Source organism: Columba livia, chromosome 2 (assembly GCF_036013475.1).
Source record: "Columba livia isolate bColLiv1 breed racing homer chromosome 2, bColLiv1.pat.W.v2, whole genome shotgun sequence".
Lineage (NCBI taxonomy): Eukaryota > Metazoa > Chordata > Aves > Columbiformes > Columbidae > Columba > Columba livia.
The window spans coordinates 95,018,395-95,045,774 of NC_088603.1; the positions used below are offsets into that span (position 1 = coordinate 95,018,395).

At 38.8% G+C, this 27,380-nt stretch overlaps 1 protein-coding gene across 1 annotated transcript; it reads left to right on the forward strand.

Annotated features, from left to right (window-relative positions):
- The first annotated feature begins 2,619 nt into the window (after positions 1–2,619).
- LOC102092964 (sodium-dependent neutral amino acid transporter B(0)AT1) lies at positions 2,620–26,548 on the forward strand. The gene is made up of 12 exons (XM_005509991.4): positions 2,620–2,913; positions 11,443–11,583; positions 13,112–13,249; positions 14,279–14,460; positions 15,241–15,351; positions 16,144–16,256; positions 18,579–18,707; positions 20,286–20,442; positions 21,163–21,367; positions 21,974–22,133; positions 24,477–24,639; positions 25,871–26,548. The coding sequence occupies exons 1-12, from the start codon at positions 2,712–2,714 to the stop codon at positions 26,078–26,080; spliced, it is 1,911 nt and encodes a 636-aa protein (XP_005510048.1). The 5' UTR covers positions 2,620–2,711; the 3' UTR covers positions 26,081–26,548.
- Positions 26,549–27,380: the final 832 nt, after the last annotated feature.

Sequence of the window (27,380 nt, forward strand, 5' to 3'; positions counted from 1 at the left end):
CTACCGCAGATCCTTCAGAAAAAGGTGCTGTGGCTTCCAAGATCATTAGCCACGTGATTACGCTGATAAAGAAATTTGAGCTAGATGCTATAACAGCATATTTGCTTCTGCAAATATTTAACAACTGATAGATAGCTAACAACCACTGGAATATGGCATTGCCAAAGTAAGATAAACTCTGGAAAGTTATTTTGGATTATATCAGTAGAATGCAGTCTGGAAGGTATTTCTGGATTGTGATAGAAACTGTTTGTACATGAAACTTATCAGAGAGAAATTTTCAGATAATCCTAACACAAGTGTGAATTTATTTCATATCATATTGATTTGGCCTCATATAATTTGATTCTCAAAGAAAGCTACGTTCATTCCTTTCATGTCAGTTTGCACTGTGCTTAAGAAGAAACATGTTCTTTTAGGTTCAATAAATTATATGCAGAATCTTAATTGTCAAAGACTTCTGATTACCTAGAGTCACTAGGTTGTAGCTGTAAGAAATGTCATCTGGATATTATGTAATCATGATCCGATTCAATTGTTGATAGAGGCTCTACATACAACTTTGCAAAGCCTACAAGTCAGGGAATATAGAAATATGACACAATAAATTAGAGGGGGATGTTGGGTTTTCCTGTTTGTCTTCTGTCTGCTCTTTATTACTGCCTCATATTCCTGACAGCATGAATACAAGGATTATCTTCCAATGATTCAGGAGGCAGAATAATATCACAGATGAGTTGTGAGCTCCTGGACCATGCAGTTTCTTGCTACTGACCACTAGGTCAATGTCTTTCTCCAAAATTGGAAGTTGAAGAGCTTGGCATTTGTAAGTGAAAATTGATTTTTCTAGGCAAGGGAAGTACTGTAAATGTAGTCTTTTTGGACTTCAGTAAAGCAGTTGCTACTTGATCACAACTGAATGTATTAGGTGAGCTAAATAGGAGATATAGAGTGAACACAGAACTAGGTAAAGATTTGATGATAAGGGTAAGCTGTGCTGAAAGCAGAAATGGTGGTCTAAGGAAAGGTTACTAAAGCAGTTCCTCAAGGATCAGCTTAGGAACAGTCTTTTGTCAGTCTTTCAGTAATGACTAAGAACAAAAAGTAGTGGCATGTTACTGAAATGCTCATTGCACAGCTCATAAGTATTCACCATGCTGAAAAAAATAACAGGAAGAACTGAATAGCTCAATGTACTACAGTAGCAGTAACTGGGTGAAATTTAAAATATGCTTTGGGTAACTTAGAAAAAGAAATTCTGCTGCAAGCTATGAACTATTAGTTGGAATCACCAAAGGAGAGGAAAGGTGTTGATCCAGTGTTTAATCAGGAGACAGCTCATCTGCAGAGCTGACAGGGTCATGAATAAGGCAAGTGCTATTGCTAGGCAGACTGATAGAGATTCCTCAAGTAAAGCTAAGGGAATATTAATACTTGATTACAAGGCACAGGAAAAATCCATCTGGGTTACTGTATATAGTTGTCCAGATGAAGGATGAAGGCTTTTTTTGCAACTTTTCTATTCAAGAGGTAATTAACAACCTTCTTGGGGTGTAAGAGGACTGAAATTCTAGACCAGCCTTTTAGAAACAGGGACTATAAAAAATCAATTTGAGTCAATGTGATGAGGTTGCAAAGGGATGCTGTGGTGTGTTCACCTTCTTCGGCAGGGGCTGGACTTACAAGCTCCCTTCTAGTTCTTTAGTTTGACCACCCTGTATCATGGTATGCAATGAGCCTGTCAGGTTTAGCCAACAAAATTCTTTCTTACGATATATACGATGTTAGATTTTATATATAGTTTTTAGTGGCATGTACTTAACTTTTAATATCACTGAGGTACAACTGGAAGTCTTATAATAACTATAATGAAAGAACAAGGATGTGAGTAAAATCTGTGATATTTGTTAACCTTTTTTTTTTTTTAATGTATATTTGACCAGTGTATCATAGGGTCATTGAAAAGGTGAAGGGACCTTTGCTTTCAAGTCCATTTACAAGAAAGATGTTATGTTCTCCAGATCTTGTTCTATAATGATTAGAGACATTCAGGTAAGCAGATTATGCTTATGATTTTAAAGGTCAGATCTTATAATCTCTTTCATTCTCCATCCTTTTTGTCAGAGCTTTTAGTACAGTAGGATCTCTTACAGAGAAGGAAGAACATACTCCAGTAATTATCATGAAACATACAATTTTGTAAGCATACATTGCGGGAAACAGAATGTGGTGGTGATTCACAAGCAGTTTATCTTCCTGATAAAAAATAGTACGAAACCTCTATATTCATCCTGAGGCCAGTGGAATTTTTTTTGCTCCATATTTGCTAGGGCTATATATGTATTTAAATGAGTTTAAACAGAGGAGTGGCAAGGGGTGTTTCATAACCTTATTGGTGATTAGAGTTTATAGCCAAATTATGTCCCCAATTACGTTAGCTGAAATCAATGTCTTCTACTAGATGAACAGCCTGTTCCATAAAACCTTGACAGATAAAGCTTTAATAAGTGTCAGAGCTGACTTGGTCAATTGAATTATTTGCTGACGCTTCTTTTTGCCACAAGCCTGCTCTTTTGAGTTTAGTGTCAAAGGTTCACTATATATAGCTGAAGACAGCAAATAGATGCTTTGTTTTTCTGCAGATTTCTAACCAGCTGCCTGTTTCATTATCTCCTCACTGGAGCAGTGTTTCCAGTCAGAAAATTAAAAATATGGTGAAGCTCCAGTTGCCCAATCGTGGCCTGGAGGACAGGATACCTTCTCATGCAGAACTTGAGGTCCTTGAGAAAGAAGAGGCAGACTCCAGACCAAAATGGGATAACAAGGCTCAGTATATGCTGACGTGCGTAGGGTTTTGTGTGGGCTTAGGAAATGTCTGGCGGTTTCCATATTTGTGTCAGAGCCACGGTGGAGGTATGTCTCTAATATATCTTTACTAATTTTGGCTCTAAACTAGATTTAATCTCTCTTTTGGGAAACAAATAACGGAGTATGTTTAGAACTGTTTGGTTCTTGTAAGAACAGGGATGTTCATCTCTACAGGACTGTCTTATGGAGAAGGTTATTTCACAGGTTATGAACACCCACTGAAGTCATGCTAGTGATGGAAAAAAAGAAGGAATGGGTTTTATTTCAGGACACTAGATTGATCAAATCAGTCTTGCACTGTCATCTACACAATATGTTTCCTCAATCTTAAACTAATGTTACTTTATCACATATATAGAATGTCTATTTCAAAACATTAACAAACTACTTGAGAGTATGATTCTGATCATGATCCCAAATGATCTTTTCATAGTAGGATTTTCGTTGTTTTGGGGCTGCTTTGTATAGCAACTGTAGGGTCAATGTCTGTGTAATTTGTGATAGGAGTAACGGCATGAAAGTAATTGACAGTAAGAATATGTTTTTTAGAAGTTGATGTTATTAAGTAGTTCGAAATCCAAATGTATGCTGTTTACCACATAATTCACTGTGACTCCTTAGGGTTCAGGTTAGGACTGAAGGATCATATTAAAATTTTCTTTCATGGTTTTGCTGTTTGTTTTTAAAATTACCTTGAGCTGAACCATTGCTTAAATATGACCACACAAATTTCTCATTTTCTGACAGTCTTTTCTGCCCACTATCTACTTGTTATCTGCATTTTACTCTGGAATATGTGTAAAAATGGTTTGTTCTTTTGTGAAGTTTGACCTTGACAGAAAACTTATGGCTTAAGGAACAGTATTTCAAAGTGATTTTCATTAAGTATACACAGTGAGATGTTTAAAAATCGCTCTTCCTAGTTAGAGTAGGGACCAAGGAGGGCTCTGTAGTGAGCTGATTGCACAAACTCAGGCACGTTTCACAACGGATGACTCAGTTGCAAGAAGAAATGCTTTTAACATGGATATTTTTATAACATGAGCTGGTGTTTAGATTTTGCAGTGCAAACAAGATCATTCGCATCACAGTGAACTCTTGTTACAAAAGCATTACAAGGCACACACACTCAAAAAATCATAACCCCCTTTCCATGTGTGACAATTTTCATTTGAAAAAGTGGATGGTTATCTCTAAAATTCCTGGCACTCATTGGCTTCTCAGGTTCTTCTGCTTGGTCTTAGAAAGTGGACATGCCTTGTTTCCCAGGATTGATTTACAGACACTTTTCTGCTTTTCTGTCTATCTTTTCTTTCCCTCATGTTCTAGCCACATGAAATGCAGCTGGAAAATGAACATCAAACAAACGCAAAGAACTTGGTATGGACCATGGTTTTATGACGGATGTTGGTGAAGATTTATGAATTCCTTGTGTGTGTCTGTCAATACTCTGTTTTAATTTAGCCTTTGGTGGCAATTATTTTTCTTTCTCATCATCCTGTGGCCTGTCCTTGCTCAGGGACACTTAACAACAGTTATCCTCAGCTTCTTGTTTCCTTGGGACTCTCTCACTCACTCAGTTTTTAGGCAGAAGTTGAAAGGCAGCACATAGCAAAGAAATTAAATAGCTGGCTCTGGGCTTCAAGCTACTGTACATATGTTGGCACTGCAGCCAGACTTGCTACTTTCTCTATCAATTCTTCTGTATAACCCCAAATACTGTGACTCTTATCACAACATAAGAGGGAGCAGTGATGTCTTCCTGTGGCTTCCTTAGAAAGAGCTCCTTAACTTCATCACACATTGAGGGTGGAAAGCTGTTGTGCAATCCCTCCTCCCTCCCTGCTGTACAGTGTATCTCAGTCTCTTCTGGCAGGTCTAAATCCAATTCCTGCCACCACTGCCATCCTCTCATCACAGCAGCTCTCATCATGGGACTATCTGTATCATAAAAACAGATCTTGAAGTTCTTATTTCTGAAGGCATTTTGGTGATGAGACATTTTCTACCTCATGAGATTTTTCTGGCTCCTGCAGCTCTAATTCCTGTTCCCAGCATAGCAAACACCCAATAGATTCCATGTTCCCAGCATAGCAAACACCCATTAGATGCAGCGCTCTGCATCATCTTTGATTGACACTGACACTCTTAAGTCTGGCTTCAGCTACCTCCAGCTGGAAACACATATTTACCAGACATTTTGGGCAAGTTTTGCCTCAGTTTTTGCCACTCAATGTGATGTCCAAGATGATTCATTCATCTTCGCATTTCTGTGGCCCCCTCAGGGACACAGACATGCCTCTGTAACAGAGTAGGTGAAAAGTGCAAGGTTCTGCACCTTCTTCCAAGTTAAGTAATACAAAGCATATACTACACTCATGAGCGTGCTGAGGGAGCTCCATTTTCCCTTACTCTCGCCAGTGCCTTTACCCTGGATGGTGTATGTCTTCACAGTTTGCATATTCAAGATATGCCTTCACTGAATCCTGGGTGCAGAGCAGCAGGAGTCCCTGCTGATGCTCTCTCACTAGAAATGGGGATTGTGCTGCTCTTCACTCTGTCCCTGGCATGATTACTTTACAGATTCCTGAAGCTCACTTTGGATAGGAAGATGGATAATAGCCATGCATTATGAGATATAAAAAAATGCAGCTGTTTTCCACACAATAAATGCCTGCGGAGGATGAGAGAAAGTCTGGTATCATCACATGATTAGAAGTTGTCTTATAAAGTGCATGCAGAGTCCAGGTTGCATAGACTACCTCATGAAAACAGTTTCTAATTTCTTGTCTTTGCTGTCTTAAATTCTTTCTTTTTGAAATATAAGTTATATTGATGGATGTTTGGAGCCATTTAGCATGGGTGAGGTCTGGTAGCAAGGCTATAGATAGTCATATGTCAGCAAGGACACTCCCAAAATAGATTGGACGTCCACCTATTTTGTGAATGAATCAGTGTTTGCACGTTTTATATCTCTCATGAAACATAAATGGACTATAATGAAGTATAAAATTTACCACTATAGTACTTGGACTACAAGGAAGGCCGATTTTTTCCCTGCAAATGGATTGTAGTGAAGGTAGTTAGGAACACTGAGTTGTACAGATAAATCTTATTTTCAGATGTTTGAACTTAAATCTAGAATTATTTGAGGACTGCTTCTTCCTACACACAACACAATGATAGTGTTTTAACACCATGATACCCAAATATAAAAAAAGAAATTGGTGGTTACATAATTTATTTACTGTTGTCATAGGTTACAAGCTTGTATTTTAAAAAATGGAATATTTAGCCCAGTAAAATTTGGTAGAGTAAAGCACATTTTACACTTTTCATGTCTTAAATGTTGCAAAATACACCATTATCACAGGCAAAGTAGATTTCAATATACACATAGCGTAAAAGGCACAGTGTTTGCCTCAGTGCTCTCACCAGCTTAATGAGATTGAAATTTCCTTTCAGTTGATAGCTATCTCTGACATTATACATAGATTTGTTTAATCTTTATTGAGCAACATGGCATTTAATCAACTGTTAAACATTTTTGTTTCATCCCTGATGAGTATTATAAAGAAGAGGATGTACATTTAATGTTTAAACCATCAATATATATTAAAAAAAAGGTCTTTAAGTCTATTGCTCACACATGTCTGCTGTAAAACTTGCCACTGCATGAGCGAGAATTTTTTCATCTCTGTGCATGTCACACTGAACAAAGTGACAGTAATAACATCAGCAGTTCCTTCCTGGTACTGGTACCTTCACTACAGCGTAGGTCTAAGAATAGCACAGAAAAACATCTCTGCCTGAAAGTCTACCTGTCTTCCCTTTATAAGGAATTACATGAAAGCAATAATATTCTTCTTCAATTTCATGTTAGAAACTCTTAGATTAAAGAGAGAGTAATAGCCATACAGGTGTTCAAACCAAATATTATGTGTGCTGAAATCCAATATTGAAACAGGAGAAGAATCTAATATTTCAGATTTCAGACTGGAAAGATTACTCACTGTTTATATGTATCTATACAACATTTATTTTCAGATCATTGGTTTATTTGTTAGGTTCATAAAATTTTGACAACTTTAAAAGCATCGATTTTTTTTATGTCCCATATAGCAGCTTTGCAGTCATTGTCCCTCACATTTCCATTGTAGCTTCTTTCAGAAAGGTTGGAGAGAAATGGAAAATACAGCAGAGTTCAGTTTCTGAGCTGGCTGTTAGAACTGAGCCCTGGAAAGAGAAAAACCCACGAAGGAGAAACGAGTGGCACACATATTTGAGAACTGCCATTTTATTTCTCTTGAGAATTTACCAATATTCTTGCAGCCAATTATAGTTGGTGTTACTTATTTGTCCAGTCCTAACGTATCACACCCTGCATTTTTTAAATCATCAAGCTACTGTGCTACACATGGCTAGTCCTTCAAGCTATAACTGTTTGAATTGTATTTTTTTTTCATATGGATATAAATTCTGCACCACAGGTGTATACGAACACCATCTATTTTATGTCTGTGATAATGAAAGGGGTGGATGGAGACCCACTTTCTCCATTTGTGTTCATCCAGGAACCTGAAATTTATTTTTCCCAGTGATTTCAAGGTAGTGAGGAAGCCAGAGAGCTGCAAGTACGCAGATGGACAGCACACCTTTTTCATGTGACAGATGGTTTCACAAAAGTGATCCTTTCCCCTTTCTGTGGATGTACAAGGAGGTCATGGAGTCCATTTATCTGACTGCTCTGTCAAAGATGTGTCATGCCTAAAGACTTCTCTTATGGTATCTTAAGAAAGGTCCCTCTGTCAGTATCTCTAGACCCCAGGAAATCCCCTGAGGTTGATGGAGCACTTGTGGCACGTCCACCACAGAAGATGGTTCAATGCTGAGACTCTTGCAGCAAATTTGGTGCACTGTGCTGTTCTCACAGAGAGTTATGGTGTTGGGACAGTGCTGTTGCTGAATCTCACTGTCTTGGAGGGTGAGGCACAATGTCTACCTAGATTGCTAGAGCTCTGTAAGTGGACATGCAGTCTGCATTTGTGGTTTCCAAGAATGTCTCAAGCTTGTAAAAAATGGAGCTTGAATCAGAATATCCATCAGCCTGCTTTCTACTGAAAGTGAAAAGTTCAGACTGCCTTTGAACGCTTTTTAAAGGAAATGCTTTGAATGCTTCATAGGAAACAGCCTCATCTTCCCTCCCTTCTGCTGACAGAGATGGTAACGACCAAAAAAATACTTTCTTTGACAGTCATGATAAGAAAGAAGTGGTCATAGATTGAAAGGATTATAAAGGCTGTGTATTTGCTTACACAACAAGATCTTTGACCATGGGGAGAATTTCTAATCAAGTCCTTAAGCGACCTCACTCTGACCTGATGAAAAAAAGTGACATGTCTCCATTAGGAGTAAAGATGGTTAAGCAATGCACCCAGTCAGAACTAACTGCCATTCCATTATTCAATTTCAAGAGATGATCTAATGTCACTGCAAGATGGGTGTCAAAGGGTGACAAGAACTAAGCCTGAGTGCAAATGAGGAACATTTGGATCAGGTAGCTGTACAGATCCATGTTCTGAACTGAATTGCTACCATTGCTGAGGAAATGCTTTACCAAGAGGAGTGGAATTGCAGTACAGCAGACCTATCCAGCATCCAAAAGGAGACGTAAAAATAAGAAAGATCCAGATGGAGCAGTCATACAAACTTTGTAGGGTCAGGTTTCAGACTCTCAGGAGGTGTCTTGGGCTTAAAACAGAGAGAATGCTCTGGAACTAAAAATTGCTGGTATAAACACAATTATCTTGTTCTTATCTCACCTTACCCTCCTGAAAGTCCCTCGACAGAGTTGTGACAAAAGGGAAAGTGTGTGCCAGCATGAAATGAGGTGGGAGTACATGACATATTTCTGGCTCCTTGCAGTTCCATGCATTGCTGAGTAACCTTGTCTCTGTGAAAGGCCAGAGGTTGTGTGTGTGGTGGTTGTCCCACTGACCCTCCCATGGATAATGTAGGAAGAGGGATCTCAACAGTGAGAGGGCCCTCATCATATAAACTGCAAAAATCCTGTTTTCTATAAAAGCAAGAACAAAAAATCTGGGAGAAGCATTGTCCACAGAAGCAGGGTGGGGTATCAGTAGAAAACAAACCCTTTGAAAACAAATCTGCATGCACTGCATGTCTAATCAGTTGAAGAGAGGCCCTTGCATGCACACCAGTGCATGCTCCAGCACAGCTAAGCAAGTTTGCACAGACTAAATGGGGTAAACCTTTAGCAATGCCGGAAACTATCTGAAAGGACAGAGGGAGTCAGTTCCTTGCAGTGAGAGTCTGATACAATGTCAATGAATTCCAGAACCTCTGCCAGGGTTGGGTAGGACTTTTACATCATCAACAACAAAGCTGGGCCACTGGCAGCTGAAGAGTACATCACCATTTCTGGCAGAGTTGCCTTTCAACAGCCAGGTAACAAGGCTGGAGAGAGGGCTGCCCTGTTACGTCTGGCATTAGCAGCTCCTTCTGCCAGTAGTTTTGTAGAAGTTCCTGGAGTGGTGGGAAGACAGAGAAGAAGAACCTTGCTTTCGAAGTGATCTTAATCCCTCTAAAATTGAAATATGCCCTGTATGTTTCACACGTTTGCAATGTGGAAATTCAGAAAGACACAAGTCAGGAAGTGATTGCTTTAGCACCGACACCATTTGTAATGATATCTCAGCTAAGGCCACAGTGCTAAATTTGGATTTGCAGCTAAAGGAGTTCAGTTACTTCAAATCTAAGGTGGGCCACCATCCTTCATTCCGTAATAAATAACCACTTTCCCCCAAGGTGAGAGAATGCCAGCTTGAGGCACCTAGATCTAACCGCTACTCCCCAATACAGCCAGGCTTTTATTCTTGCAAGGAACTCTGGAAAAGTGAATGTAGCCAAGATGTGAGAAGTGGGGAAGAGAACAAATGGGATACTAGACTGACACAGAGGAAAGAGAGGAAGAGTCAGCAGAGCTGGAAGTTTAGCAACCTTCTCCACAAACAACTCATAATGAGCCCTTCAGTCTTTCACTAATAAAAAAATGACCCAAGTCAGTATTTTTTCTGTTCCTCTTTTGAAACCTGTTCAGTTTGTCCGTCTCTGTTTTCGCAGTAATAGATAGTTTTTAATGCATGCAAGATGAGCTACACTGATTTTGAAAAGTGTCACATTTTTAGTAATAAGTTTATGCATTGCTAAATGACATGCTTTGCAGCAGTCTGAGAATATTGTGTCTATACAGCTACTTTTGGCAACAGGCTTCAACAAAAAAAATCTTTTCTCCTGCATCAGTGGTTAACCGTTCAACCTGATGTGTGGCATGTGCATTTCTTAAGTGCTCAGCATTTTGAATAGCATTTTATGTATTCAGAACTACTGATTTTGATTAACAAATCTTAAAAATGTCAACAAAAGATGAAAGCATTACTCAAATTCCATAGGAGTGACAAGCAAAAAGTATAGTTGGCTGATTTCATTATACTAGTTTCCACTTGATACAACAATATTGTTTTTAGCAGGCTTTACTCCAGTACACAGAAAATAAAGACTTCGTATCAATGTTAATTTCTAAAACTCTGATATAGATGACCTCAGGATACCCCACAGAGCAGACAAGCATTCAGTTCAGCTTTTCCAAAAATCCTTCAACTGCCCTGAATTCAAAACTATACTTTCCATTCTTCAAATTTCTTCTTTCCCTTGCTATCTGATTTTCATTGCATACCTGATGAAAAAGTCAACAAAAACCCAAGCCTGAACCATTCACATACCATTTTGCATTTTTAATGCCCTTAGATTATTTATTGCCTGTGATTAGGAAGTTAAAGACTTTTTGCAAGGACAGATAACCATAATTCTAATATGTAACAATATTCAAACATTTGTGTCTTTGTGGACTACTTTAGTATTCCAGTATGGTGTTATATGTTGTCTCTCATGTTTGAGGTACACCTTACTCAGGAAAAAAAAATATTTTAAAAACTTGTCCTGTATTAATCAGCCTTGTCATAATTGACAAAGTTTGAATTCTCGACTTCAGATCTCTTCTGTTCAAATATAAAAGCTGTTGAACGCAGCTACCAGGAATATGTTGATTATTTTTCGTAGGCAGCCCCAGGCTCCTGCTTAATCTTTCAAGGCATCTTGCTGAGTTCATTCAACTACTTCATATAATTTGCATGATTCATCATTATAAACCCATAAACTTTTGCAGAATAAAAAGGAAGTCGTTCCAGGAAAGTACCTTTCCTCCACTTACAATCTAATGGTGACGTCTTCAGAGTTTAACCTTGGGAGAGTATAATTTCTGTTCATGCCTGTCACTTGGGAAAAATAAGAATTCCTCTCTGAAACCACATCTATAATAAAGTCTCGTGCTTGAGCAATTGGGCAAAAGTGTTGTTCAGAAACTGGAGAAGGATTTCCACAAGTATGCTTACAACTCACTTGTTGTTTCAAAGGCCCTCAGAACCAAAGTTTGTGTTTATTGTGTCACTTCACTCATGGGAAACTTCTTTTTTGTTTTCTTCTTATCCATTTCAGGAGCCTTCATGATCCCTTTCCTGATTTTGCTGGTCCTGGAGGGTATCCCCCTGCTTCATCTTGAGTTTGCCATTGGTCAGAGGCTGAGGAAAGGCAGTGTGGGTGTCTGGAGCTCTATCCACCCTGCCCTGAAAGGGGTTGGTAAGTCTGAAGAGGATACAAAAAGACACCTGAGAAGCACAAGTCTCTGAACTGGTAAACTTAAGAGCCAAGCTTCAGGATTTTATTCCGATGTCCCAAAAGAGATTCCAGGATCTATTCCATTTCCTTTCTCACTAATTCTCCATTGATAGATCACACTAATCAAGATAAGGCACCATGACAAGATTGTGTCCACATTCCCGGGACTGTGGGTCCAGTTAAAACATTTCTCTAATTTGAGACCAATTTTGGGCTTCAGAGATGTTTTTTGTACTATGATACTGGCTGTTTTTACCATTAGGAGGAAAGTTGAAGTGTGCAAAAAAATTGTTCTGTAACTATTGTGTGGATAAATAATAGTTGAATCTGTTTCTAAGCTGGTCTACCAGACTTCAGCTCCATGTGGTGTTACTTTCTTACATTTAAGAGAGGTACCACACTGAAAGCAATGGAGATAGTATTTAGCAGAAAATACTTCTTCACATCTGTATTAGACTTCTGATTTTTCAAACACTCTACCTGACAGTGTAGTAAAAGCAGCATGATGCACACAGTATCAAAAACTCCATAGATACCTTATTACACAGGAAACACAGGAGGAGCCATCTGAACACCAGGAAACACTGTGCGGGTGACAAGTACTGGTACAGGTTGCCCAGGTAGGTTTTGGAGTCTCCATCCTTAGAGATATTAAAAATCTGCCTAGACAAAGTCTGAGGCAACTGGCTGTAGGTGGCTCTGCTTGAGCAGGTGGTTGGACAATATGACATCCAGAGGTCCCTTCTCATCTCAGCTGTTCTGTGATTACGACACACTTGAAAGGGAAGAAACGCAGCCAGTTAGGACTGGTTTTGGCATCCACTGCGCCTGTAAATCAGTTACAAAAGGCATTTATTCACTGCACCTGGAATTTTTCAAACTTTTTCAGACCCTAGGAGCCCTCAGGAGCTAATCAGAGAAGTCACCAAGGGTTGATTACTTGGGAGCAAGCGGAGAAAGGAGAGAGAGCTGCTTGAATCCTGCACCTTTTCACAGACTGTGCCTCCTGGCAGCTATCCAGCCTGTACAGCAAACATTAGCCCAACACATTTGCTGATCTCTGCACTGACACTGCGGAAGGGGAAGACAATCCGGGTCTCAATTAGGCAAAATCCCAAGTCAGTTGAGCTTTACACTTAGCCAGCATCTCAAATTCCCTAGGTATCAGTGGGCAAGACTCTGAACAGGATTGTGTACAGTCTGCAGGGAGTTAGTCCACCAATAATGTTGGCTCCTAAGTGGTGTCAGCTTCAGTCCCAGAGTAATTTTAGGCTGTATGCAGGACTCACCCATCCAACCTTTAGGTAACTAATTCACAGTGATTTAGCCTACATCCAAAATAAAGAGAGGACAAAGGAAAGGCTATAAACCATGGAATTAGAGTAGGGAGGAGAGCAGGGAAAGGTTGAGGCTCATACCATATGTTTTGATATGTCTTGAAGATAAGAGTATTGAAATTTACATTGTGTTCTACTTTTAATTTTTTCAGGCATAGCAGCAATGTCGGTATCCTTTCTGGTGGGTTTATATTATAATGCTATTATTGCCTGGGTAATGTGGTATTTCTTCAACTCCTTCCAAGATCCCCTGCCTTGGAGTACCTGTCCTCTCAATTACAACAAAACAGGTATATTTTATGAAAGATGTATTTTTTTGCACAGCACATTTTTCTATTTTGAGCAATTAGCCTGATTGAGTCTCTTTCTGTAAAACAACAGCAAGACATGACAGTCCTGTCAGGAGCATTGTGCTAGTTTATTGCTTGTGTTTTGTAAAAATTCATATTGTATACAATGTGATCAATGCTTAATCTTTGAGACAAAGTTTGATTTTTTTATATGAAACTTCATGGCTGATTATGACAAATGTGTTCACAAACAAAATATTCACAATGTGCAAGTCTGGCATAAATATTAACACTTTCCAGATTTAGACAATATTTCATTAGACAATGTTTCATTAATCTGTTCACCAATACCCCATCGTTAGCGTATTGAGAAGGAAAAAAAAAAAGAGATGCGTAATCCATATGAAATGCCTTTATCTGTCAATGTGACAACAGTCTGCAGCTCCTTGGAGACTGCTTGGTGACAGCAGTTTTGTTTTCAGTGGTCAGCCCTGCATTAAACTGTGTGAAGCAGGGTTTTCTGGTGGGTCAGTGAAGAGCTCTTCAGAGAGCTTTGCTCCTCTCCTCTCAGAATAAGTATTAAAAGCATCATATAAAGGCAGGCCAGGGCAGAACACTGCACAGGTCAGCGCATTGCAGGGAGATGAGAATCCAGCCTGAGCCTACAAGACCTTGAACGATGTCCCACAAAACTGAAGGACAAAGTGCTGCTGATCCAAAGGAGGTATGGGAGGGGAAGAGAAGCCTGGCTGCAGGAAGCTTAAAAAAAAAAGATAAACAAATTCCATGCACTAGGAATATATTTATGCTCCAAAATCATTAATAGAAATAACAATAAAATCTGTATTAAAATCCCTGTTAAACAATTTTAAATCTCTAATTTTTCCATGAAACCATCCTCTAAGAATCTGAAATTTGCCAACAAAAAATTTATTGGCATTAGCTGGTATAATTTAGAACACCGGTGTTTATTTTTTTTTTTAAAGTAAATAAAACATATACAGAATAACAACTATTTTGTGGTTACAGATTACATAGAAGAGTGTGCCAAGAGCTCTCCTGTAGATTATTTCTGGTACAGAGAAACATTAAACATCTCAACTTCTATTGAAAATTCAGGCACTATACAGTGGTGGCTTTTGTTATGTTTAACATGTGCATGGGCTGTACTGTATTTGTGCATAATCAGAGGCATCGAAACAACAGGAAAGGTACGCTATTTTGTTTTTTTATGAGATGATATTTATTATGCTGCTGTGATTCCTTTTTCATACAGACTTAATCATACTGTAGAAACTCTCTATTTCTTCAGTAAAGCACATCTAAAACTTTGTGTGTCACCACTGGGGCTGCTTTTTGAAGAAGGAAGCTGAATGAAATGGAACTTAATTTAATTTGGTTTGGTTTGACTTATGTGGAGATTTTTGTGAGCAATTTGTGAGCAATTCAGCTTCCTTGTCCTTACAGGTTGTAGTAAAACATTATTCAGGTATTACCACCATAACGTTAGTATTAGCCTTTAATGCAGGATCAAGGGACTCCATCTTTTTGCTTTGGCCATTCCCTTCAAACCATATGTGTACAGATTTATTTGGGTTTGTGCTGGTCCTTAATATTATCTCTCTGAAGAGTGACTGATGTTCTGCTGCCCAGCAAAGCCCTAAGACCCCATCCTTGCATTGGCAGAATCAACCTGATCTCAGGATGTAGATTATTTTTTTGCTGCTTTTGAAAGAGCTGAGTTGAATTTCAACGATGACATCTGGTCTTAAATAGAGCACAGTAACTGCAAAAATGTTCAATATCAAAATGTACTGCATACACATAGTTTTCTGTTGTATGTCAATAGTGTCTCATTTGAAACTTGCAGTTATTATTTGTTAGTCAAAGTACACTGCTTGTTCTCTCTTTATTTTTTTTTTTTCTGCAGTGCTATTTTATTCAAGTGTTCTGTTTTATTTAAGTGTTTTATTTACATGCTTCTTATGCAGGCCGTGTATATAACATCAACCCTTCCATACGTCGTGCTTACCATTTTTCTAATCCGCGGTTTGACACTGAAAGGATCAACCAGTGGAATTGTGTATCTCTTCACCCCTAATGTAAGTCACTGCATAGTTCCTCCCTTAGTGAAACTTGATGTATTAATAGTTCTCTCTGTAACTAAAAACCAACCGAAAATAAGTCCCCTCTATTGGTGCTTTTCTAACTGTGCTTCAGACACCTTTAGAATCTCGATTCTAAGAGCTGAATCCTTTACATCGGATGCAAAATATACACATACACACACATTCTCTCTCTCTACCCCCATCAAAATCTGTTATAAAAAAACTGAAGGATCATCACAAAGCAATGCCATAAGGGGGGTTGCTTTGTTTTCCTGTATTCTAGTTAAGGACTAGTATAACTTTAAAGCAGAAATCATGCAGTTGGGTGTAGAACCCATTTAATCAGTATGGCTACACAGACAAAAGACCTAAGAGAATAGTTTGACTATACAACAGTTTCTAAACAAAATTAAAAGGGACTTTACTTTCTATAAGAAGACCAGTGAATGGTCATTATTAATGCTAAATAATAAACAATTTTTTCTGGAAACAGACACGGCAGCTGTCAGCTCTGGAAAGTAACTTGTTTAACAATTTTCAAACTGTTTGAAGAAAACCTCCAGATAGTTGGGGTGTTTTTTTGGTTTTTGGTGGGTTTTGTTTGTTTGTTTGTTTGTTTGTTTTAAAGCAAGTTTGACAGTGGTATTGATCTATTTGTTAACATTCTTCAAAAATGGTGAGTTCTGTATGGTTAACATTATTGGCTTATTTATTGTTTTAAGTTCCTCATGTTCAGTCTGAACAGTGACGCTGCATATGCTTAAAGTTCTATGTCTGTTGCCTCAGGTTACCGAGCTGGCTGACCCAGGGACGTGGCTGGACGCAGGTGCTCAGGTCTTTTACTCATTCTCCTTGGCCTTTGGAGGCCTCATTTCATTCTCCAGTTACAACTCTGTTCAGTGAGTAGTCAGACAAAAGCCAAATTTTATATGAAAATTTCCTTCTTTCTAATGAAGCTTGTCCACTTCTGCCCTATCATTGCACAGTAATTACTTGGGACAGGGACACCATCCCCTCAGCCACATAGGGCAGATCTCTGTTTGATCCTAGATCTCCTCAACCAAGATTTCAGGTCCCAGTGGTGGCTGATTTCCTGCAGAAAGACATTGTGGTGCAGGCTGGAAAGAAGGGCACTGGCTTCCCACCACCAGCTGATGAGCAGGAGCTCCTTTTGCAGGAGTGCTCAACATGTGGTGTTGCTCTTTGTCTTCATGCTGTTGGAGCTGGGTGATGGTACACATATTTTAAAGCAATTTACAGACCACAGTTTAAATCTTTAGTTCAGATATTAGAAGGCATATCTAGGAGTTTTCAAATTCAGTTCCTTCATCTATATATGTCATGGGGCTCAGGAAGAGTTGAGGTACAAAACCCCATCACCCAGGGAATGACACAGTTAGCAAATTATGACATGGCACTATGTTCTACACTCACTCTCCCAAAATATTGGCGGAACCACCAGTGCCTCTTGGTGCCTTCCATCCCTTCAACACCATCCTCTTGAAAGACAAACTGTGCAGCATTCTCTGAACCTAAGATTTTTGACAAATGTCTCTGAATTAAGTTTTAGTTAACTGGTTTGATCATGCATTCAGAAATCTGTGCTTCAATTTTGGCTCAGGTTTGAACACACCACACCAGGATTTCAGTCACTGATGTAATTCCCTCCTACCACTCTAGATTTCAGATATTTTTCAAAAGTTTGTCTGAAACTTTTGGTGCCTGCGAGTCCCAGTGCAAAGTGACAAGCCCCGCTTCAGGTCCAAGTCAGTGTTTCCACAACCATGAGGACTGCTGAGATTGTTCTGCATCTTTCCAAAAGACCCAAAGAAAAGGAGTAGTGTTCTCATGCTTTCCCAATACACAGGGCTGTAGAACCAATCTGTGATCCTTCAGCTCTCAGTCATTCACAACTTGAGGAAACTGCAGAAAGTAACGAAATTTCCATGGAGATATAAGAAAAACACCATGCAGATTCCAAAGTGTGACACTGTGGTGCTAAGCCACCTGCAGTTCAGCACCAGCTGAACCAGGAGTGAATGATTCTGCTCCCAGATGGTTTGGGAGTGTAAAGATGTCAGGAAATATTGTGAGGTTTCAATGCCATCAGGGATTCACATTAATGACGAGGAGGAGCTTGAACATCTTACTTTTTCTGGAGGAAAGAAATATTTTTATCAAGCCCATCATTAAGAATCTCATGTTACAGTGAAAAAATTGACATGAGAGTACTGCAAGGAATTTCAATTTAATGCACACCACACAGCAGAGACCTATTTGCAATGCTATAAATAAGGAAAGGTCACAATGTCACAAGTCTTGGCTGGACAGGCTTGTTTTTCCTCTCCTCTTGAAGTTGATCAGAAAATTAAATATGACAACATCAAGTTAATCTCAATAGTTGTCTCTTGCCCAAGTGAAATACAATATCTAGAGCTTTACAGCTTTCTCGTAAAACCACTAACTAATTTAACATTGATTCTTTATCTTTTCTCTTACATGCAATTTTCTTTCTGGCTCTGCAATTTTTTTTGTCTTAGCACAGATACACTGGCAAGAAGTGCCAGTAGCAGAGAGGTCTCTACCAGGCAGTTTAAATTTCACAAAGAAACAGCTTGTCTGCTCAATCTGTGTGATGTTTCATCATATTTCCAAAACTTCAGGATGTTTTCAATCATCTTTTGTCCAGCAATCAAACAAAACTGCTCCCAAGTGCTCTTGTCTACTGCAATTTTGCCATATTGAAGTGCTATGGAAACTTTTGGTTACTTTTCCTTTCTGACTGTCTGAATTCAAACCCAAATCCTTCACCTTGCAGCAGAATACCTCAGTAGCCAAGATACAGCTCATTCCAATGTGAGTTTGCACATCAGGCATGAAAACAAGGAGACATACTTTTTTGCCCCTTATGTTTTACTTTCTATGAGCCAGATGTGGAAACAACTCAAGCAGTTATTCCTTATAAATAGGATTATTTGAGGGGAAAACAAAAAAAACAAAAAACAAAACAAACAAACAAACCCCCACAACATAGCTCTTAAATTACTTAAGGCACCAATTTACTAAATCTATCTTCAACAGCTGAACTTTTTTACTCTTCAAGAGCGTGCTCATGAACCTAAGCATCTGTAGACTACTTTGCATGAGTCTTGACAACCACTTTTTAGTGTTCATTTTGGGAATGTGTTTGCAATCCACTGTTTCTTCTCTTTGAATTGCAGCAATAACTGTGAGAAAGATGCTCTGATTATCTCAGTAATCAACGGTCTCACATCCATCTATGCAGCAACGGTCGTATACTCCATCATTGGATTCAGAGCCACAGAAAGATATGATGACTGTTTTGACAAGTAAGTTATTGGAAAACAAAACAAAACTAATAACAACAACAACAACAAAACAAACAAACAAAAACAAACAAAAAAAACAATTAATCAAACAACCACAACACAGAATATGCAGGTGTTTAGCTCAGGCAGGTCTGTTAGCCTGATGATAATGGCTTTATAATTTCTGAACAATTACATCACCTGACCCACATGGCATCAGACCACCCATTACTTTAAAAAATTTAAATCATGTGATATCAGCTCCATGGGGAATTATCATTATTTGAGCCTCCTTATTTCCTGCATAGATGCTGCATAAGCAACCATATTTTATATTATTCCGTGATGTTTCTGAAAAGTAACAAGGACGGCAAAGAATACTCCGTATTTGCTTTTTCTTTTTAAACAGTTCTTTCAAATATAACTGCAGTTAATGTAACAATTTATATTTATATAAGTTTGATTCAGTTTGTGATATATTATTTCACTTGAACATTCTCGAATAACTGTAGTTTTAGACGTAAGTGTGAAAAATTAATTGCTTGCATCAATGGACATGAAACGTGTTCTGAGGGAACGTGTTTACTGAACTGGATAAGGCAAGTTTCAATAAAACTGGTTCTGTGAAAAACTGGATTTTACATTACATACTTAACAAAAAAACAAACAAAGGATGCTAGGCTGCTTTCTACTCTGGCTGATGTCAAATCCTCAAAGGTCTCCTGAGATAGTGGCCAAACTATGGAGTTCTGCCTTGGAGATCACTAGCAATGAGCCACTGAAAGCACTGCCCGGTTTAAGAAAGCTCCCCGTGACCAGGTGGTTCTGACAGTCCTGCAGAGCCCTGGCCACATCACAGTGTAGGCACCTCAGGTACTGCTAGTGACTTCGCATACTACATTGGGAAATCACCCAAATAAATTCGTTAAATTCTTCCCATTTTAGTTCAGTAGATGAAGCTCTACCAACCACTGGAAAATTGTCTAGAAAATTTGACAAAAAAGGAAATAATGCAGAATTCACAGTAATCGATGCCTGCTGAGCTAACATATGGCATCAATGTATTGTAATGTATCCTGGTCCCTGGGTCAGATCTGTGTTCAGGTTGCCTCCCGGAGAGCCTAAATACTGAGTTGTCATCAGAGGTAAGCTAATTTTAGCAGAACAATTCAGACTCCCTTCCAACCAGGGCTGCAACACTGTGCATTCCAGTCAAGCTCCTCCGTATTAAGTTGTAAAAGTGCATGATACACAACTGCAGACACCTCACACATTCCCGGAGCTGCCCCGTCTGGGACCTGGTACCCAGTTTGCACCTAAGATGTGCACCTAACTTCTGATCCATTTAGCTGCCATCTGTGTCACAAAGACTCACTCTGTGTCACAGACTCACCTGGGAATAAGAAAGAAAGAATTGCACATGCACAAAACTGGTGGACTTCCCGATTTCAAAATCTGATCTTCAGCAACAGAAACAGTGTGTCTTTTGTATCTTTATAAAAGACATTGTTCTCTTGATAACTTCCTTGATGATGAAAATGAATCCTGAGGATGCTTACAAATAAATAATTTCAAGTTACTTGTGTTTCACTTTTTCAGAAATATTCTTACCCTGATGAATGCATTTGATTTGCCAGAAGGTAATGTAACCCAAGATAACTTTGAACAAATGCAGCAGCTATGTAACATGACTGATCCAACGCTTTTTGCAAGCCTGAAGTTTGAATCCTGTAATCTGGAAAGTTTCCTGAATGATGTAAGTTTAACACTCTGACTCATATTTATACCATAAATATGGTAGGAACATACAGAAATTTATTTTTTTTACAAGGTTGTTGGGTTGTTTGTTTGTTTTAATATTTCCACTGATTCATTGAAATTGGCTTGGAATGCCCTTTAGACTGAAGAATTACTTTTTTGTTGTTGCTGTAATTTTATCTCGTTTTTCTTTTGAAGAGATAAACTGTTTAGTTTCTCTGGAAAGTATTGGCAACCTGTCAGACTAGCAACCAAAACCACAAGTGTTCTAGGCTGGCCTCATGTAGCAGTGAGTATTTCTCTGGAACTAGCTGGTGGCAGCTGTGGTGGGACAAGATGACCAGGGAAGAGATGTCCAAAGCGAGGAAGCAGCTGGAGCAAGCCCTGTCCCAATCAGTATGAGTGTGTCACAACACAGCGAGAATGGATCTTGGAGTGAAAAAGTTACAAGAAAAAATGGTGCACCTTTTTTTTTTTTTTTTTGTTAAAAAGGTGGTGAGTTACAGATGAAAATAGGCATCCATAAAATTCCTTGAAATCAAATTTGTATTATAATTACAGTAAATATTTTGCTGCATTAGGAGGTCTTTGTGGAAACAAAAAGCATAAGTATTGTGGTATGGTGTAGCATATAGCAAGTCTAGTGAATACTGATGTAAATTTAAGCGCTGTGCAATGGTAACGAGCCTAATTTTGGAGCTTCTGAAATCTTCCACAGGGAGTCGAAGGAACTGGCCTAGCCTTTATTGCCTTCACTGAAGCTATCACCAAAATGCCTGTCTCACCGTTGTGGTCCATTCTCTTCTTCATCATGATCTTCTGCTTGGGTTTGTCATCTATGTTCGGAAATATGGAAGGTGTGCTTGTGCCTTTACAAGATCTTAATATTGTATCCTCCAAAGTGCCTAAGGAACTTGTTACTGGTAAGTGATTTTTTAGAGATCAGTGACCTCCCCTGTCCACAGGGAATAGCTTGCATGCCGGAAAATCAACCCACCACCCATCTACTTTCTGACATGGTCCTCAGAGTCCTAGATAACCTACTGAAGGTTTTCTCACATCCCCTAGTGGGGCAGATTCTGTGAGGTTCCTCCTGAGCCTGCAGAGAGCTGCCCACCCTGTGGCTTGCCCATCAGCCCTCTCATGATGATTATCATCATCTCCATTGGGAAGCTGGAGGACGCCAGTCCTTCACCCCAACAGGATTTCTCTCAGTGGGACATTGTCACACCAACTAGGAGAAAGAGGACCTGTTTTCGCTCCTCAGCCTCTCCCATTTTGTCTGCAGCATCTCCCACCTGTGCAACCTTAGGAGAGTTTTGCCATTTTTCCTGCATAGAAGCAGGCCTTCTCAGAGTACCATTAAAAAATAAAGTTGTTAACTTCAGGCTGCAAGTGAATTAAAATATAGAGCTTTCTAGCTACTGGGAAATTTTCTTACTTTTTTTTTTTTTTTTGCTTTTAATGTCTTTCACCTTCTTTGTCTAAATATGCTGGTTTTTTTTTTGTTTTTTTTTTTTTTTTCACAGGTCTGATTTGTTTGGGGTCTTACTTGGTAGCTTTTATTTTTGTGCTGAAGTCTGGAAGTTACTGGCTGGCCCTATTTGACACTTTTTCTGGCTCTATCCCCTTGTTAATAATTGCATTTTTTGAAATGTTTTCAGTCGTCTACATTTATGGAATTGGCAGGTACGAAATACAAGTTAAATATTACTAGGAACCAGTGGGATAGATTGATTAGTTGTGTAGCTGCAATCTTGCTACATCTCGGTGCACAGAATTTCTGTTATAAAAATCACTGAAATTATGCAACTGTAGTTTGGTGTTGCTTATATGATTTAGGTTTCTGAAACAGTTCTCAAGAAAAAGAAAAAGTGCTTTGTTAAAAGTGCAATGGGGATTTTTATTTGTACGTGAAAGCTTTCCACTTTAATAATACATTATAATAGGTAATGCTCTATAACAACCAGCTAAAATAAACACATCCCTAAGATATTGTAATAAAATATTAAGCATTAGCCAGTGTCTTAGAGTATAATAATAGGAGCACAAATAATTTATTTTTAAAGTCGGCATCGAGTGTACATCTTTGTAACAGTTACGTAAGTGCCACTATAGGTCATTTACATTTTAAATACCATGGCTGTTACAATAAATCCTCTTTAGGATAATTGCATTAAATATTTAATTAGCAGAAGCAACGTACAAGTACATTGGCACTGAGCTGATAGTTTAAAATGGAGGTATATGCCAGGAGTGTTTAAAGTGAATGCTAAATGGCAGTGTCCAAAGCAGGGATCGCCAGGTAGGCTGTGGATATTGTTTTACAGCAGGATGCAAATCCAAGGCTACTGAGAAATGTTCTTAGCTGATAGATTCAGTACTTTATCAGTTGTAGCAGTGAGTAATTATCCTATCAGCTTTTTAGAGGTGTAATACATCAAATTTTGCCATCTATCTGTTCATAATTAATATGTAGGAAATATGAAATAGGCACAGGGACTTCAAGCACTCTTAGGTTTTGCTTGAACCTGTGCCAGACCCTCCAGCTGTGCTGCTCCTGGCTATGGGGTGAACACCCTTGTAGACCATCTTAGAGTCGTCTACTAAGTCATCTACTTAGAGTTTTATATTACCTGAGGAGGCATGAGTCAACTCAGATCAAATAAATTAGACAAGTAGAGGGAGTACCCTTGAGAAAGAAGGCTTATTTTCATCTAGTAAAGACAGAAAAGTCTATGTTGATCACTTTTACTTCCCTTTAAAGTCCCAGAACACTTTACAAAGTCAAATTTAAACTCTTCCCAGGACACAAACATTGGATGAGGCCATAGAGTGGTGGGAGCTTATTCAGAAAAGAGCTTCACACTAAACTTTCATGTTCCCCACCAGTACACATTGCTGCAGCCCTCTCTGAGCACAGAGCTTATCAGGGCTGCCCAAAGGGGGTGTTGTCTGCTCCAGGTGAGTTTCTGTGACCTTTTTCTGATAAAGGGTCATTGGTAAAAATATGTCTTTCCTCCTTGAGGGAGAACCTGTGTGTCATCCATGACACTCACATAAACGAGACCTGGACGCACTCTGCAGTTGGGACATGGGGGTCCATATAATTTTCAAATTATACCTAAATCTTAGAAGTTAGAGATGAATAGATAAAATAAATTCATGTAGTAATTGAGACAGCTGAATTCTGTGTGTTGTTCATAGCTATAGGACCAATTGAATATTCCGCTCAGACTTATTCCCACAGGATATGCAGGAAAGCTAGATAAGAGGACTAGCAATAGAAACGCCAAACTTCCAGACCAGTTATTTTTTAAGAAGTGTGTGCACATGGTGCTGCATCATATGTAGAGGTCATAAATTGGTTCAGGACTGATGCAGAGAGTATCACTCCTCAATGCAGGGATTGTTTCTTCTTCTGGAGATATTTTTTGCCCCATTGTCCATTGCATGTTCTATGAATAACGCAAATAATAGATATTCAGGTCTTCCTATTAATGTGTAAAGCTAAATATTGTTTCAGTATTCAACCTGAGAAAACTGGTAGAAATCCAAATTAAGCAAAAGTTATGCAAATAATCTAATTTTAAGAAATACTTCCATTTGCTTTTGCTCTTTTTTACTATTGTGTCATTCCTTCTAATTTCTGCAGCTCTGAGATGCTTACAAAAAACCCTGGAACAATACTGCCCCCTGTTATAGGAAAATCCACCTACATTAACTTTTGTACTGAAACTATTTCTCCTGTACTTTATAGACTTCTCAAAGAAAGTACACTTCCAAAAATAATTTTCCTGACTTACTTTCAAAACCTATGAATTAAAAGCTTCTAATATGGTTACAGCTATATCTTCCTTAAATTGAACTGCTTAGGTCTAACTCTTGATGTTGCTATCAATCCTTATTTCACGTTGACATTAGCAAACCCATGGAAAGGACAGCTATGCGTGGTTTGAAGTTCTGTGTTTATGAGCACCATTTGATCCTCACAAGATTTTACTGCCCTGAACTTCCTGATTTTGTTTCCAGGTTTAACAAGGATATCGAGTTCATGATTGGACATAAGCCTAATATTTTCTGGCAAATTACCTGGAGAGTTATCAGTCCCCTCATTATGTTAGTTATCTTCTTCTTTTATTTTGTGGTGACAGTCAATAAAGAACTGTTGTACAGTGTTTGGAACCCTAGCTATGTAAGTATATAAAACCAAAATGTTTATTTAGAATTATTTTATGTGTTCTTCTTTAATGTATGAGTCATAGTCAGCTATATTAATCTCCCACCTGAAAGAGTTTTCTGGTGAAAAACTTACTACAAGACATAAAGTAATAATAAAAAGTAACACTTAGATAAATAAGTCCTAAATTCAGCTGTAATGCCCGCAACTGGTATATAGTGACATCTAAGAAGCTTTTCCAAAGTGGGCAAAACCAAAACATGGGTCCAGTTGTCAGGTAAGAATGAAACAGATATCAGTTCCCTCCTAGGGATTATAGAAGAGCTGGAAATGTCACATCCCTTCTATATTGACAAAGAACCAAATCTGCAAAGCCATTTTGATATTGCACTTGTTTCTGTATGCATTTAAAATCACAGCACTGTAGTTGTGCTAGTTACTTATCACTGACAGAAGAAATTAATATTAACTGATACTAATATTGAGATTTCTGCTTTCCTCTTCCAAATGTATTGGTATGATTTAGATCATAGTTGCAGCAACAAGTTACTTACTTTTCCTTCCTTCTCCTTGCAGAATAAAAAGCTGTATATGGTACACAGAAGGGCATAATAAAAAAATGTGGGTCCCATCATTTTCTCCATCACCTCATTTCTTCCTTGACTGTCTATTATAGCTCTGCCTTTTTGTTCTCTGGTTCCATGCCAGTCGGCATCCTTAAAGCAGAAACAGTCATGCAGCACAGTTAATTTGTAAAGATTAATTTTTATTTTCTAAAGACAGAGATGGAAAGGGAAAGAAAGGAAGATGGGAAAATAGGCCTGTTTTCTTCTCTCATCCTTGACAACCTCACTTCCTTCTTAATAATGCTTCTGCCCTCCTGCACCCTTTGATTTCAGCCTTGCCACCCAAAGGCCATTTGGCCACCAAGCCCTGGTGACCTGAGAGCCCTTCACAGCCCCAAAGCCCATTTTGCGTGGGAAGCATGCCAGGAGCAGTGCTACTGAGCCCTTCTTGGCTCTTGCTTCTTCTTGCCACCTTCTCTCCATTGCTTTTAAGTAAAATTAACAGCTGAGACTGGAAACCCTTGAGCTGGAAACTGCTGTGGAATTGGTAAATTATTGTGCCATTGTGGTTAACTACTGCTCTGATTACATTTTTTCATCTGTTGAATTATTGAACGTGTGCATTTTCCTAGATATTTGCTCCTCATGACTTTTTACAGCTTGATTGTTTGCTCTTTCAGGAGGAATTCCCCAAAACAGAGAAAGTCAAATATCCCGGTTGGGTGTATGCTGTTATTGTAATCCTCGCTGGAGTGCCTAGTTTGGCCATCCCTGTCTTTGCCATCTACAAAGTCATCAGAAATTGCTGTCAGAAAAGAAGTGATCGTACAGGCCTTATGATCGCCACATCTGAAACTTCTATTAATGGAAAATTAAAGTATTCAGCATAACACCATTTAAAAATGTGGAAAAATGCTTTGTCAGTGAGAAAAGTAAAAACATTTTATTCAAAGAATTCAGAATTAATTTTATTTCACAGAAGGATAACTATGTGGTGTTTTCATTCGTTTACTTAACAAGGCAAGGCACTGTGAAGAGTTTATGGCTTGGATCCTGAAAGCAAAAAAGCCACATTTGCGATTGGGGCTCCAATTTGTCCTCCTTCTGATTTTGAAGCCAGCTTATTTTAAACTGGCTTGCAGTTCTTTGTTTGGCAATGCACTGCGCTTGACATGCCATAAGTGACTCTTCCATGTGCAATCATTCTGGCTGAGTGGCCAAAATGAAGGATAATTTAATACTGACTTCTTTTGCACATTAAATTGTTTTACTTTACACATCACTGTGTTGCACAAAGCCACCAATATTATTTGTCTCATACAGAAGTTTTAAATATTTAATAAAAACATTTCTAAGTATGAGAATGACATTTTGATTAATTTATAATTCTGTATATTTTACTTTATTGCCTACTGCTTTCAAGTTCCCAGCACATAGCACTGTTTTTGCTGATGGCAGAAGAGGTGATCTTGCAATGGGGCAGCAGCAGTTCAGAAATGGCACCCATGAGCAAGCACTGCATCACTTGCTTAGGAGGTCCATACTGGTGGGGGATCTAAGGCACCCAAGTGGTGCAAAGCTTCTTGTCCTCACCTGTCACAGTCAAGTTGGGTAGCTCTAGTTCACATACACACACACAACCATGCATACAGACCTACTTTACAACTACTTTAGGCTTCTAATTTCCATGTGACTCAGAGGAGCTAAGTCCCATTCCTTACGTGGTCACCGGAGAGAGAAAGAAGCACCATTACAGCTCCAAGCTGAATGCCAGAAGCAGACACTGTAAATGTCCCCTCATCCAGGTGATCCCTTTCATCCAACTGTCCCAGTATGCAGGCAACACATTTGTATCACTTCATACTTCTTTCTATACACACCTTTTAAGACGAGAATAGATCCAATTGACAACCTGACACTCACTCATAGTGAAAATACTCTTACAAGAAATAGGGATATTTAAGTTACCTACTCTAGAGAATATCTTTAGAGCAGTGTATCTGCTTTAAATAGAGAGTAAAGTACCAGCTATTGTATGTGTATTTCATAGAATCACAGAATAGTTTGGGTTGGAAGGGACCTCTAGTCCAGCCCCCCTGCAATGAGCAGGGACATCTTCAACTAGATCAGGTTGCTCAGAGCCCTGTCCAGCCTGGCCTGGAATGTTTGCAGGGATGGGACATCTGCTGT

Bases quoted from the DNA above. Each gene is read 5' to 3' on its own strand.
- LOC102092964 (XM_005509991.4), top strand. From the start codon at position 2,712: ATGGTGAAGCTCCAGTTGCCCAATCGTGGCCTGGAGGACAGGATACCT. The intron at 15,352-16,143 runs GTAAGTCACTGC...CTGTTGCCTCAG, and splicing joins TGTATCTCTTCACCCCTAAT to GTTACCGAGCTGGCTGACCC. The intron at 18,708-20,285 runs GTAAGTTATTGG...TCACTTTTTCAG, and splicing joins TATGATGACTGTTTTGACAA to AAATATTCTTACCCTGATGA.